Raw genomic sequence first — 15,128 nt, 5'->3', positions numbered from 1 at the left:
TTAGATACCTAGTACTGGTTTGATTTTTTTTAAAAGCTAGAAGCCCCAGTAGGAATTCATCCACATTATCAACAAACCTTTGAGATGATAACCAAATTCAAAATCAAAATCCCAGAACTGATACTTGTATCCCAGTTGAGGGTTGGCAGGTGTTTCAAACAATAAATGGTAAAGGACGGCATCAAAAATAGCCCAAAAGTAGCCCAAAACGTATGTAATGAAAAAAACCCAATAACATTATAATATTATTTATTTCTAAATGCATTCAATGATGGTAGTCAATGTCCACATTTTGTGTTGAATTATTTTGTTACTGTTAGTCTTTATATGGTTTATCCTCCAGGTTTCCTGAAGGATTGGATGTAAAATAATCAGATAAATTTTGCTCACTGGATCACCGTACATGTGATAAAGAAGTTAATCATTGTAGAGTTTCTTTCTTTTCTCTTTGGCTATCTGAAAGTATGGCTTCTGTTCGTCAAACTGATCAAGAACCCTGTTCTCACAGGGACTAATGAAAAGCCACTTTGCATCAGAAAGCTGCAGTGTCTTCTGGTAGTCTATGAGTTAGGGAAAGGCCGAGTGACAGGATGTGTGGAGCTGGGGGCTGAAGGGTGACAATGAAAGAGGTCAGGGGATGGTCAGAGAGAGGGAACTCAGCAACAGAGATATTGCTATATAGTCTTGCTTGTCAGCCAGAGATAGAATTTTGGGTTTGACTTTTTGATACTCTTATACCTTATACTAATTTGTGTGAACAAAGCAAAAAGACCCTGTGTGTGTTGCTTCTGCCTGGCCAGATGGGTTTGTTAGTAAAATGGCAAGAGATAAGGGATAGAACTAAAAATGTTACAGGGTGTGATGGGAGTGTAATATCTGAGCATACGCTGAAAGGCTGCCTGGCTCCTTTCTCAAGCCAAGGTCGAACAACTCATTAGGAGGGGCAAGGGAGATTGAGGGAGGAGGCATAAAAAACACTAAAGCCAAAGAAAAGACTGGCCTTGGTCAGAACTCAACCTCTCTCCTTACCTCTCTGATGGGATATAAAAGGGGTTGGATGAAGACCCCAAATTCACGACTTTCCAAAACAGAACATGACCATAAGTTGTAAGGGGTGGGATTGGGGTTTGCACTGCAGGTATATTTGGGCCTGCGAAGGAGGGGGAGGTGGAAAAATGGGAATGGGGAACACTGGGTAAAATGGGGGACACGGGGTAAAGGCTCTGCGGAGTCAGAGCTGGGAAGGGGGACATGGGATAAAAGCTCTGTGGCATCAGAGCTACGATCAGAACACGGGGTACTGGACTCTACCAGTGTGTAGTGCTCTGGACATGCTTGTTTGGAACTAACCCCAGTAAACACTGTATTGCTTGCACTTCTGACTTCTGGTCTTCTGCTTTCTGTCTGCATGACAAAAACCAGGGGACGGGTGAAGGGAAAGCCCTCTACAGGAGGGAGCAGTGTTTGGTGATGAAGTGATAAGCCATTAGGTGAAAGGAACTTCTCAGACTGTGAACTTCCACAATGCTCAGCTCAGACAAACTGGGACAGAGCACACTTGATCAATGAGGAGGCATCCTTTCCCCCTTTTGTCACATAGGTTTAAAGTCAGTGGCCCCCGGTGATCACCTTTTGCAAGTGTATTTGCCCACTTTCTCACGAAGCTCTTTGGTTTTGACCCCGTAAATGATAGGATTGAGCATGGGGGGAATGAGAAAGAAGAGGTCGGCAAAGATAATGTGAATGTGGGGAGCGATGCCCTGACCAAACCTCTGTGTCAGAGTGGAGAAGAGGAAAAGAATACAAGACGTCAGCATCACACATATGTGTGTTGTGCAGGTGTTGAGGGCTTTTGGGTGGGCCTTCTTGGAGGAGATTCTGAGGATGGCCCTGATGATCAGACCATAGGACAGGGCAACAAGCATCAGATCTAACCCAATGACAACAAAAGCCATCACCAAGCCATACGTCCTGTTGACTGTGATGTCCCCACACAACATCTTCACCACAGCCATGTGCTCACAGTAATTGTGGGGGATAATGCGGTTGGCACAGAATGGCTGCCTGCTCAGGAGCAGGGGCAGGGGCAGAGCAAAGAGAACAGCTCTTACCAAAGCCACTAGCCCTAGCTTAGCTATTCTTTCGTTGGTGAGGATGGTGGCATATCTCAGAGGGCTACATATGGCAACGTAGCGATCGAAGGCCATTGTCACAAGGACGGCTGAGTGCATAACAGAAACCGCATGAAGGAAGAACGTCTGGGTGAGGCAGCCACTCACAGTAATTCCTTTCAAATTGAACCAAAATATACACAGTGCCTTTGGCACGACAGAGGTAGATATGCCTATGTCTGTGAGTGCCAGCATGCAAAGCAGCAGGTACATTGGCTTGTGCAGGGTCTGCTCTTTGCCTACAACAAACAGAACCATGAAATTTCCCAAAAGACCGATAATGTATAATGTAGAGAAAGGGATGGAAATCCACATATAGGCATCTTCCAGGCCAGGGATGCCCATTAGGATAAATGCTGAAGGGTCAGAGTGGGTGAAGTTGAAAGATACCATGAGGTGGTCAATGCGTCCATCAGGCTCAGAAATTCTCAAGGTGCCTGTGAAGGGAGAAAAGCACAGCAAGGAGTGGGGGTTACACACTTTATAACAAATAGCACAGAAAATATTTTATAGTTATTAACAATCTAGAAAGGGGTTGAGCAGCGAATGGCAACATTTGCAGATGGCTCCAGATTAAAGTCCAGAGTCCTCAGAGGGAGCTAACCAAGCCTGGTGAATGGACAGCATGATGGCAGTTGAACTTCACTGTCAATAACTGCAACGTGAATGCCCATTGGAGGGAAAAGCTTTAACTCCTCAAGCATGTTACAAGGTTCTAATTTAACAGTATGAACTCCGGACATGGACCTGGGTGTCATGGTACACAGCTCTGTGAAACCCTACTCACAGTGCAAGCAGAAACTAAGCAAAACATTGGGATCCTTGAGGAGTTGAATGGGGAATCATACAGAAAATGCAATGCCATGAGATCTGTCAGTCAATTCTTTACCCTTCTCTGGACTCCTCTGTGTAGTACTGGACACTTTTCTCACACAGGACATTGCAGAACTAGAGGGGTCCAGGGAATGATCAAGGGCCCGCGGAAATTCTCATATGGAGACTGGGATTGTTACCTTACAAAAGAGAGAAATAATAGCCGGTATGAGAACAGACTATAAATTACTCTTAGAGAGTAGATCAGAAATGTGTTCTCCCTGTCTCATAACACAAGATCAAGAGGACATTCAATTAAACTGAAATGTCGTAAATTCAAAACAGATAAAAAGAAGAATGCTTTCTTCACTCAATGCCTAATTAGACTGAGGAACTCATTACTACAAGAGATAATTGAGGCCATGAGCTAAGCAAGAATCAGTAAGGTTTGGACATTTACATGGATAGTGAGATTATCCAGTTATAATAGTTACAGCTAAATAAATATTTTTGAAAGCCTATACACCCATGTTTTTCAGGGTACAAAACAATCTCTAGCTGTTAGGCATTAGGGTGACACACTCATGACCTTATACACTCCATCCACCCACCAGCCGGGTTTCTTACACCTTCTACTGCAGCACCTGGGACTGTCACTGTCAGAGAGAGGAAACTGGACTAGGTGGACCATAGGTCAGATCCGTGATGCAATTCCTATATTGGAAAAGAGCCAATCCCTCATGGAAACAGACATTATCCTGGTTGGCTATGACTTTGTGCTCAACAGAATGGGCACTAAGGGCACAAGGGTTTCGGTATTTAGGGATAGAGGTTCCTCCCCCTCCGGGTCCATATATTATTTAAATGGTGAGAGTAATTAAACATCAGGACAATTTACCAAGGGTCTTGGCAGATTCTTCATCAGTGAGAATTTTTATATCAAGGTTGGTTGTTTCTCTAAAAGATCTGCTCTATAAATAATTTTGGAGAAATTCTTAGGCCTGTGTTATACAGACTAGATGATCACAGTGGTCCCTTCTGGCCTTGGAATCTATGAACATGTCCCCAGGAGTCAGCTGGAGGCATTTTCCTTGCAAACTCCTGTCTGAGCTTACGGAAGGCAATTTTTTCTATTCATGACCATGTTGAATTTAGCCCTATGGGGAGAAATTCTTATTTGACTGTGGAGCCTTGGACATGTTACATGAGGTGTGTATTTCACGAGGCTGAGAGATCCCATGAGGCTCTGCATGGATGAATGTTTTAGGTGAGAAAAATAATCACTTGACCCCATAAAATCTCTGCACTGAGGAACGAATGTACAAGTGTCACCATGAATGGCTAACAGAGCTGGCTAACTAATGGTCCCAGAGCATCCTGGGTTTAACATCTGTGTTCCAGTGGCCCACTCTTTCAGACAGTTGCCAGTGGCTACTGCACATGGCAGCTGTATTTACCTTGGCCCTCACATGTCCCAGAGTTGCCTGCTCTCATTATACAATGTGCATGCTTCTCAGCTTGCTAGTTATTCCTGTGTAGCAGTCCCTGAAGCTGCACACGGTGTGTATGGGTGTACCCAGAGCAACAGCACAGCTTCCCTGGCATTTGCCACTCCCTGTGTGAGATTTCTCACAGGTGAGACACAGTCACTGATCTTCCCCGTGCCAAGGGAGCAGGCATGACGGGAGACACCTCAACCCCTGCAGAGGAAGATGTGTGGGGAGCGTGGAGTGCCTCGACAGTTGTGGGAGCCAGGGGTGACTGGGGAACATGGAGAAGACTCTGGCGACCAGCGTGTTGTTGGAATCGGGGCAGCCTGGGATGGGGAAGAAGAGTATGGGCAGGGGGTCAGAATATGATGGGAGATAGGACCACCTGAGGAGCAAAGATCAACGGTTCTTTCCACCGGTGAAATGCCTGAAGTTATGTAATTAGCATTCAACAACAACAATTGGAAACACCCAGGATGCCATTCTGTGGCTTGCCAAGGCAAAGAGACCCTGAGACGCTCCCAAATGCATTCGGGGCCAGGAAAGGTCCCAGCACTGGCCTTGGACCAACAATCACACAGAAAAATTCAATTTCACCAGCGCTGCCTGTCCGTGTACATGCCGCTCTGTGCAGCTACAACCACCAGCGCTGCCCGGCTGTCTGTATACGCCCCCTGTCTTTCCCCACAACCCCAAGCGCTGCCCGCCTGTCCGTCTATGTCCCCCACCCTCACAACTTTCAGCCCTGCCACACAGTGATACCCCTCACTGAGGACCAAATCCAGGTGCCAGACCCCACAGTGACAGCTCACAGAAATCCCTCCTCAGACTCGGTTAAACTCAGTGCCTGCCTGCACCGGGAAAAGGGGGAGATCAAACTGAACTGCCTTTCTGGGGGCAAAAGGAACCCCAGCAGCAGCTCAGCCTGTGCTGGGAAGGAGAGAGGGAAAGACCTGGCGGGAGGGAGAGAGGACGTAGAGACTAAAAGGAGCCAGCATGAGTAACTCTGCCTCAAAGTGACCCAAAGCTTTAACGTATCGCAGCCCATTAGAAATCCAGACACCCCTTCCTGAGGCTGCTTTTCCATGTTGGCATTTGCTGATGTTACCACAAGGCTGTAGTGGGGCTGCTCATGGGAGGAGAGATGGTCCGAATGGGGGACATTGTCAGAGACAATCTGTTACTGTGTGGTCCTCGTTACATTACAGTCTGAGATACACACACACCTGCCCCAGGATGCCTCGTTACGCCTCTTCGGTCTGTGCATGAGCAGGATGTCCATTCCCTATTTCACCCAGTTTCAGGACTCCATGCCACTGTGATCTGGCTACTGCATGTCCCCCCACCGTTCCACAAAGACACAGACACTTTATTCCTGGACCTCCCCTTAGTGAGATTTCCAAAACCGCCTGCTTTCCTCTAAGCCACAAACATGTTTTTCTTTTTCCTGCTTTTTGGTGCTTCTCGTCCTCTCCAAAACCAGATATGCAGGGGCACAAAGAGAGCAGACCCCTCTCCCCCCTACCAAGTAATTGTTTTGAACCTCTAAGCCTGCGAGTTTGAGATTTCAGCAACTCTCCTGTCAGTTCCTCTGTGGTCCAAACAAGCTCACCTGTCCTTAGATGCCACTGGATGACTCCAGTTGAAGTCACTGGAGGCTCATGGCTGGTGTAAACCAGGCCATTTTTTTAACTCCCTCAAGTGGATTGAGGGTGAAGTCCTGGCCGAGTTCGGAGTTTTGCCATTGAACTCAATGGGACCAAGATTTCACCCTTAGTGTTTAACTTTTGGCTGCCAGCTGTGAAAATCACGGCTTCAAGTCCTCCTGCAGAAAGCACTATTCTGTTAGGGTGCTGAAAGAGTCTGAAGGAAACCCCCAGTTCATGTGGCGTTCTGAGACCGGGCATGAGAGATGGGGATTTCAAAACACAGGGGCCCTGATTTTGCTCTCAGGGTGGCCAATGGCAATCTGGAGTGACCCACTGAAGTCAGAATGTGAGAGTAAAATCTGGCCAGTGTCTGACCCACTCTCATTGTGAACCCTCTTTTTAACACAGATGCACACTACAGAGGCTTTGGCTGCACTTCTTAACAGGACACTGACATTTGGAAAACTTGAGCGAATCAGAGGAAAATCCACACAGCCCAAAAAACAGGAAGCTACTGAAATGGATAGAAGGACACAGTAAGAGACAAGGAAGTAATCTTAAAAACGAATATTTGTCTAAACTATTTACAATAATTGTTTTGCTCCAATTTTACCAGGTAAATTCCTTGGTGTTTCTGACAATACTAAACAGTTCAAATTGCTGTGCTGGTGAATTCCTGCCCAGATGGTTCTTGCTTTGAACTCTGGAACCCTTGCTGAGCCCTTAGCACTAACTTTATTGGAGAAACTGGCAACTCACCGCAATCCCACTCAGCAGAGAGAGGAAATCTCCTTACGGCGACAGGAAGGCAGAACCGTGAGAAGCAGTGTATGAGTCTCACATGTCTGACACTCGGAGTGCTGGACAGCATTTATGATTCCCCTGCACATTCCCTGTGGACTCCTAGTTTGGCCAGGACTCCCAAACAATTCCCTGGGCTCCTTGAGCGGTGGGGGGGAGCAGAAAATAGACCTTGGAGAACTCCAGCCTTCAAGCCTCTCCCAGGAGTGAGGAAAACAGACCTGGAGAACTTCAGCCTGCAAGCCTCTCCGAGGAGTGAGGAAATGATTCACTGATAATAAGGGCTCAGATTGTCAGGGCAAACTGAATCTCACAGACTTGATAGAGTGGTCCGGCACTACTGAAACCCCGGAGAGAAAAGAAACAGCCAAGGCTTAGACGTACTCATCTCTCTATCAGCATTTCCGTGCTGCTGCCCATCGTCATAGAATCTAAGCATCTCCTCCTCTCCTTCCCGCTGACGAGCCCTGCGCTGAATCCCTCATAACGCAACACGCAATGGAAAGGCTCTCGCACATCCTTGTTTCAAACACAGAGTAATAGCCCCTCCCATTTGATAGCCTCTCTCTGACAGAGTGCAGCACTGATTCCCCTGCTCAGTCATAAACCCCACCTAGTGCAATATTGTGTCATGGGCAGGACCAGCTTCCTTAGCCCTGTCGGTGATCAGCATGTGCCCTGAAGCCTGGGGACTGCTAGAATCACTGCACCAACTATAACTGGGACAGGGAAGGTGAAGGGAGATGTTCAGAGGCACAGATGTGGGTTAGGTGTCCAGTATCCATCCGCATTCAGTGCAATTCTGATGCCTACTGCCTCCATGCCTTTGACAACCTCCCGCTATGGTCTAGTGGATCGTGCTCTGGCTTGGAACTCAGGAGACGTGGTAAATTCCTGAGTTGGCCACAGTCGTCCTGTGTGACCTTGGACGTGTCAGCTCAGAAGCTACTCTGTGCCTCAGCTTCCCCTCTGTAAAAGAGGGATAGCACTTCCCTTCCTCGTGGGGTTGTTAGGATAAAAAACCTTTAACTATGATGCCCCCAGATGGGGACCAACAGTGATGAGGGTCATATGAGGACCTGGAGGTAGAGCTGTGCTTGTTAATCTCAAAAGGCATTCTTGCCTATTTCAGGACTCCGCTCCATGGTGATCTGGAGACTGCACACCCTGCCCCACACACTAGGACCTCCCCCAGTCAAAGCAGGAACAAGGGTGTGAAGTCCTGCACCCCTATGCTCCCTATCCCCTTCCCCACAGCTCCTGTTGATAACACCTATCCAGTCTTGTGGGAACTTTATTAAGTCTATAGCTTTGAGAGTGTCCGTGTATTGTTTTCATTGGCCTCCCAGCACACATGCTCCCATTTTCAACTGTCCATAAAGTATGGCTGTGGAGAGTCACATATCATCTATACATACAAGATGACCAGTCCAGCAAAGTTGTGCTTCTGTGATGAGGGATTCAATATAGAGCGTCCCTGCTTCATAGCTGTAGAGAAGAGTGCTTACCATGACAGAAACTAACTTTGGCGTGAAGTCAAATGCCTCTCCCATTCCGCAGGTGGCAACAAAGCTAACCGTAGGCAGAACTGGCTTTGGAAATGTTCTACACAAGTCCGTCATTGATCATGGTATCATTAGATAAAGTGCTGCCAAGATACCGCATTTTTTTCTACTGCATCGAGCAGTGGGCCATCAATTGTGATTTTGGGGGCAGACTACATTTTTTCTGGAGGAGGCTGGTAAAGCAGTTCAGTTTTCAAGAGTCCAAATTGCTTTGCTGATCTAGAAAAGCAGTTGATTAGAAGCTGCATGTCTTCAACGGTACGTGCTACCAGTGCACAGCCATCAGTGAAAAGGAACTCCCTAGCAAGCAAATTCATCACTTAAATGTGTGTATGAAGGTGACGGAGGCTGAAGATGCTGCCGTCTGTGTGGCATTGCATATAAATACCCTGGTCGAAGTCTTTCAAAGTATCTAGCACAAAAGAGAATGGTAAATAGTGCAGGTACGAGCACACCACCCTGCTGAACACTGTTTATGACATGGAAAGGCTCTGATGAAACACTCTTGCCAGCATGCCAGCATGGAATGAGTGTGCGATGGTGATGAATTTGTGCAGGCTCCCAGCTTTGTGCAAGATCCACCAGAGACCCTCATGATTAATAGCATTAAAGGTCTTCATCAGGTCTACAAACACCATCTAGAGATCCCAGTTTTGTTCCCAGCACTTTTCTTGTATTTGGCGAGAAGCAAAAATCATATCCGCTGTTCTGTGTTCCACACAAAGGCCACACTGACGCTCTGAAATGATGTTATCGGTGCCAAAATCTTCCCAGCAATGGAAAGAAAGGAGATACCATGATGGTTGTTGCACATTGCTTGATCACCTTTCAGTTTGTATATATGAACAGCTGAGGCATCCTCGAAGTTTTGAGGCATGGTCTTCTGCCCCCAGATGGTGTTGAAGAGCCACATGAGCACTGGAGACATGTGGTAGTCACCATGCTTATAGACTTCTGGCAGTATTCCATCTAAACCAGGTGCCTTTTCTTGTGACAATTATTTGATGGTATCTTCTGTCACCATAATACTTGGCGGCATAGCAAAAATTATTTAGGGTATGGAATAGCTTCCATATGAGGAGAGATTAAAAAGACTGGGAGTTTTCAGATTGGAAAAGAGACCTCAACTAAGAGGAGATATGATAGAGAGTTATAAACCTGTGAATGGTGTGGAGAAAATGAATACAGAAGTGTTGTTTACTCTTTCACATAACACAAGTGCTAGAGGGCACCAAATGAAATTAATGGGCAGCAGGTTTAAAACAAACAAAAGGAAGTATTTCTTCAGACAACGCACAGTCAATCTGTGGAACTCATTGCCAGGGGACGTCATGAAGGCCAAAATATAATGGGGTTCAAAAAAGAATTAGGTAAGTTCATGGACGATAGGCCCATCAATGGCTATTAGCCACATGTTTAGGGATGCAACCTCATGCTCTGAGTGTCCCTAGCCTCTGACTGCCAGGTGATGGGACTGGATGACAGGAGATGGATCCCTTGATTGCCCTGTTCTGTTCTTTCCCTCTGAAGCCCCTGGCATTGTCCATTGTCAGAAGACAGGGTACTGGACTAGATGGACCATTGGTCTGATCAAGAATGACCGTTCTTATCTGTGTCTCTTTTTTCTTCTCTGGGTGTTGGACCTCATAGCCAATGGGCCCCACGTGCCTCACTACCTCAAATGGTCCCTGCCATGGAACCAGTCATTTGAACAGCAAGCTTGATAGTAACAATAACACAAAATCAACAAGTTTGAACACTCACCGCTGGACTTTTTGTTATAGGCCTTCTCTTGTACCTGTTGTGCATTTAGCAAAATTTTTCTAGCAAACCCCCCACAAATTCTTGAGGTATTGAACTATTTTCATCATTGTTCTTCCCTGTTTCTCTTAGCAGGCCTGGAAAGCTTCGAGGCCGCTTCCCACACAGCAGTTCAAAGGGGAAAAAATTTGGAGGCTTGAGACACCTCTCTGACAGCAAAAAGGAGGTAGGAGAAGAGTTGGTCCCAGTATTTGGGATCCGAGGCTACAGACTTCTTTAACGTCACCATCAAAGTTCTGTGAAATCACTCCACCAACCCATCCGTTTGGGGATGGTAGACTGATGTTCCTAATGTTGTTACCCTCAGTAGATCACACAGCTCTTTCACTGGTTGTTAGGTCCTTGAACAGTAAGGATTTCTCTCTGTATTACCTCCTTGGAGAAGAATTTCATAAGCTCAGTTGTGATGTTAGGTGTGTAGCCCCTCTCCTGTTCCCGGCCTAGTATGAGGTTGCTCAAGATAGGGCAAGCCTGCCTTGCAACTTTTTACACAACTTTGGGAAATGGGCCTGAGGCTCCTTCTGTGTTCTATTTTGTGTGTCAGTGTGTGTTCGCCTCAGGCCAGACTCGCTCAGACAAACCACCAGGAACAAGGCTTTATTCTGTAAAGAACATAGGACAGGATTACAGTCCAGCAGCCTCCTCTCTGCTTGCCTGCTATGTGCTCCCGGCTCAGTCAATGCTGAGACCTGCTGCTGGGCGGGCAGAGGGTACGTCTTGGCAAGAACCAGGAAGTTCTCCCAATATGCCACAGTTTGTAGTCCACAACTGGTAGTTCCCAGGGCTGCTGTTGAAGCACACTGGACCTTGGGCTACAGCTCCATTGGTGGGTTAGCTTTGGGGTATGTAGCGCATAGTCAAGGATAATGAAGACATATTGATACCTCATCGTGCTCTTTTCTACAGTCACCACAAAGTCCATGCCTATCATTTTGAATAGGTTATCAACATGGGGGAGTGGGATGAGAGGGACTTTAGGTATTCCCCTAGGGCTGGCCAGTGTAATAGAGACAGAGAGTCTGGAGCATTGGGCCTGGTGCAAGATCTGAGGCCTGAACAAGAGGCTGTGAACCAAAGTCAGGCCATGTATTAAAGCAGATGCTCAAAAGTTCATTGTCCAGACATGGACTTGGCAAAGTTGTTGCTCGTGTACTAGGCCCTAGATAGTTACCTAAATGTATTCCAGGTAGTGCAGATACATCCCAGTCTAGTACAAGATAAGCTGCTTTGACTAAATAATAAATAGGGATATTTTGTCTAAGATATCAGGAACAAGAGAAGGTAACAAACAGGCGTCCTGAAACACAGAAGATGGTATGTAAGTTGTTTATCCCAGTTGTTTGTCTCAGTCTGTAAATGTTGGGGTAACTCACCTTAACCCTTTGTGTGGCCTTGGGGACAGCAGAGTCTCCTGCTGCTGACTGAATCACTCCTTGCCCCTGGGCACTCATGTGTTAATATACTTGTGACCACTGAGCTCGGACTGTGTCTTGAGGGCAATAAACCTTGCCGAGTGCCTTTGTCACCAAACCGTGCCTGTGATCTTTCTTCATGAGTAACACTGAGGTCTGTTTGAATGAGCAGGCTGCCTTGTCTGCTAATACCGATAATGCTGGAGCTCCAAGGCCAGAAGCACTGAGCAGCCTGAACCGCGTTGACATGGGCAGAGGGGGAATCTGCAGCTCTGAGTTGCTGCGGGGAGTCGGGGGACCCGGAGCTCTGAGCTGTTGGGGCTGCAGCAGGGGCCACAGAGCTCTCAACCACCACGGCGGTGATATGTGCTGGACCACCGCTTGGGCTCTCATCCCCCTGCTCGGGCTTCAGTCTCCCATCCTTAAACCCTCCCCCATTATTTTTAGTAAAGATCACAGACAGGTCACAGGCTTCCGTGAATTTTTGTATATTGCCCACGACCTGTCTGTGACTTTTACTGAAAATAACCCCATCAAAATATTAACCTTAGGCATGAATGATCATCTGGTCTGCCACGCATTCCTGAACAAACTTGTGTTACCGGCCAGCATAGCCATTCCCTGGCTGAATGCATTCTGGATGCTGTCGAGGGCTGTGGTTATTGCAGGCTCACTGACCTGGCTTGACATGTCATCCACAGCACCATCTTGTTCCCTCCCCTGTTCCTACCAACTCTGTCGGTTCTGTGCATCCTCTCACCGAGGTGTCAGCCTCCATCTTGTCAGTCGGCCGTTCCCCCCATTCTTTCAGAACTTCACCAAAGTGGTTCTAGTCCCTCCCCAATGTGACCAGAAAGGCCAGATACTGGAAATAATTTCCCTAATAAGTTTATTAAGGTTTAGCACAATTAAGTTTCCACACAAGAAGTCCTTTATTAGTCCAAAGGCCACTTGGTGTTGATTACACCCAAAATATAATTACAAGCAGATCCGCACTTACATGTTATATCCTAGCAACAATACAGTTATATGCATTAGTTAAATATTGACAAAAGGATCAGGCTAGGGAAATACCTTCCCATCATGGCGTGACTCCAGAGGGGTAAGGAAAACCTCTGACAAAGGAAACTCTAAAAAAAATTTGCTCTTTATACACTATAGCAGCATTTCCCAAACTGGGGTCCGTGGTATTCCAGGGGGTCTGTGGGCCCCGTTGATGAACTCCTCCCCCTCCTTCCCTCAACTTCTCCCTCTCCCCCCAGCACCTCTTTCATGCCGGGGAACTGCTGTTCCCCAGCGTCAAGGAGGTGCTGGGAGGGAGGGGGAGGAGTAGGGACTCTGGCTCCCCGCTCCTCCCAGAAGTGGCTGGCTCATCCCTGTGGCCCTTGGGGGTTTCCAGGGGGGCCTCTGCCTGCTGCCCCGCCTCAAACGCCTACTCCACAGCTCCCATTGGCTGGGAACTGCAGTCAATGGGAGCTGCAGGGCAGTGCCTGTGGGCATGGGCAGCACGTGGAGACCCCCTGCCCCCCCTCACCTAGGAGTCACGGCCAGAGAAATGTGCCGGTCACTTTCTGGAGCCACCTGAGGTAAGTGCCGCCTGGACGGAGCCTGCACCCCTCACCCAAATCCCCTCCCAGAGCCCACACCCTGCTTGCACTCCTGCACCCCAACCCCCTGCCCCAGCCCAGAGGCCACACCCCACACCCAAACTCCCTCCCAGAGCCCACATCCCACACCGTGTCCCGCACCCAAACTCCCTCCCTGAGACCACACCCCACAACCACTCCTGCACCCCAACCCTCTACCCCAGTCTGGTGAAGGTGAGTGAGGAGGGGGAGGGGGAGCAATGGAGGGAGGGGAGGGGGAGTGAGCAGAGAAGAAGGGGGGAAGGGGTGTGACCTTAGGGAAGGGGCGGGGAAAGGGCTGAGTGGGGCTGAAGCCTGCCCTTTGACCCCATTAACACAAGACTAATGAGTGGGTCCCTCTTTTCAAGGTTTTCTTATCTCATTTGCCATATCTCTCCCTAACTACTGGACTAAGAATTTCTTTTAAAACAAACTTACATAATTATTTACTGCACCTGGTTCCAATTAACCATGTTTTCTTTCTTTTTATCATGTCAACCCAAACCTTAAATAAGATAGGTTTCAGAGTAGCAGCCGTGTTAACGCTGGTAATTCAAGGGTCACTATAAGCCAGCCCTGATGGAGCGTTCCCAAAAGTGGGGGGGCCAGGGACCCCACCCCTCTGTGGCCGTACCTCTGCCCCTTGCACCCGAGGCCCCGGCCCTGGCTAAGTCGGAGCGGTCTGAGAGCCATGGACCTTCATCTGCCCATAGTCGGGGGACCAAGAGCAGCCCCCGACCTGTGGGCCTCCTACCCAGGGCAGGTGGAGGGTTCGCAGCGGCAGCTGTCTGGATGCATGGCTCTTACCCTGACCCGGCTCCAGATGCGGGACAGAGCCTCGGAGCCACAGCCCGGCTATGATAAGAGCCATGCATCCAGGCAGCTGTTAGGAGCTGCAGACCCGCCACCTGCCCTGGGCGGGGGGCCACAGGGGTGGGGACACGGGCCAGGGCTGCTCTCTGCCTCTTCCCTACCCTGGGCAGGTGGAGAGTCTGCGGTGCAGCACCCCCTGCTGCCCGGGCTCCCCGTCCAGGCTCCAGCTGTCAGCCTGGCCAGGGGGGCAGGACCTTGGGGGGAAGAGGATGGGCCAGGGGCCCATGGCGAATAGTGGATGGACCATGACCCCTGTCCCGTCCCCACCCCCATTCTGGCATCGATGCTACAAACTTAACACAAACTACCCCTTTCTTTACAAGAGCAGGAACTGGGGTCACAGTGGGTAGGGTAGTAGCACGCTGTGCCCTGTCCCAGGGAGGATATTCTGGATGTTAGGCTCTGGAGTTCTAATGGCAGATTAACCATTAAGTAGGTGGGGCCTGCCTGCTGTGACTGCCATGAAACCCAGCTCCCTTTCTTTGAATCCCTCATCGCCTATCCCCGCTCTCCGGCGTTCTGTTTGTAACTGTTTCCTGTTTCCACAGTTGTACTTCAGAGAATGCTGACATTCCTGGCCCAAGGCCTTGGCTAAACTGTTGGTCAAAGCGCTGCACATCAAGAATAAGGAAACTTCTTTCTTTTATTCCCATCTCTGACTTCAATGTGTGAGTGTGACATCAAGTTTCAGGCCCTTAAACTGAGAGATCTCTCTAATGGGGATAGACTCCCTCCCCACCCCTCTATTCCCTCCCCATACTTCCACCCTGCTGCTCTGGTGGCTTATAATTAGGCTTGGTAGAATTCAGTTTTTAGTTTCTTATAACTTTGCTGGGTAGTTTCAACTGTTTGTTTTTAAGCTTTTTGGTATTTTTATAAATTTTAATTTTCACAGTTGTTGCCGGCAC

General features: G+C 48.3%; 1 protein-coding gene across 1 annotated transcript; it reads right to left on the bottom strand.

Moving 5' to 3' along the window:
• Positions 1-1,625: 1,625 nt before the first annotated feature.
• Positions 1,626-3,112, bottom strand: LOC140907314 (olfactory receptor 52P1-like). Its single transcript, XM_073332960.1, has 2 exons — positions 3,061-3,112; positions 1,626-2,608 (listed from the first exon to the last, which is right to left on the bottom strand). The coding sequence occupies exons 1-2, from the start codon at positions 3,110-3,112 to the stop codon at positions 1,626-1,628; spliced, it is 1,035 nt and encodes a 344-aa protein (XP_073189061.1).
• Positions 3,113-15,128: the final 12,016 nt, after the last annotated feature.

Source organism: Lepidochelys kempii, chromosome 1, assembly GCF_965140265.1.
Source record: "Lepidochelys kempii isolate rLepKem1 chromosome 1, rLepKem1.hap2, whole genome shotgun sequence".
Taxonomy (NCBI): domain Eukaryota; kingdom Metazoa; phylum Chordata; order Testudines; family Cheloniidae; genus Lepidochelys; species Lepidochelys kempii.
This window is presented reverse-complemented; position numbering and strand designations above follow the sequence as displayed.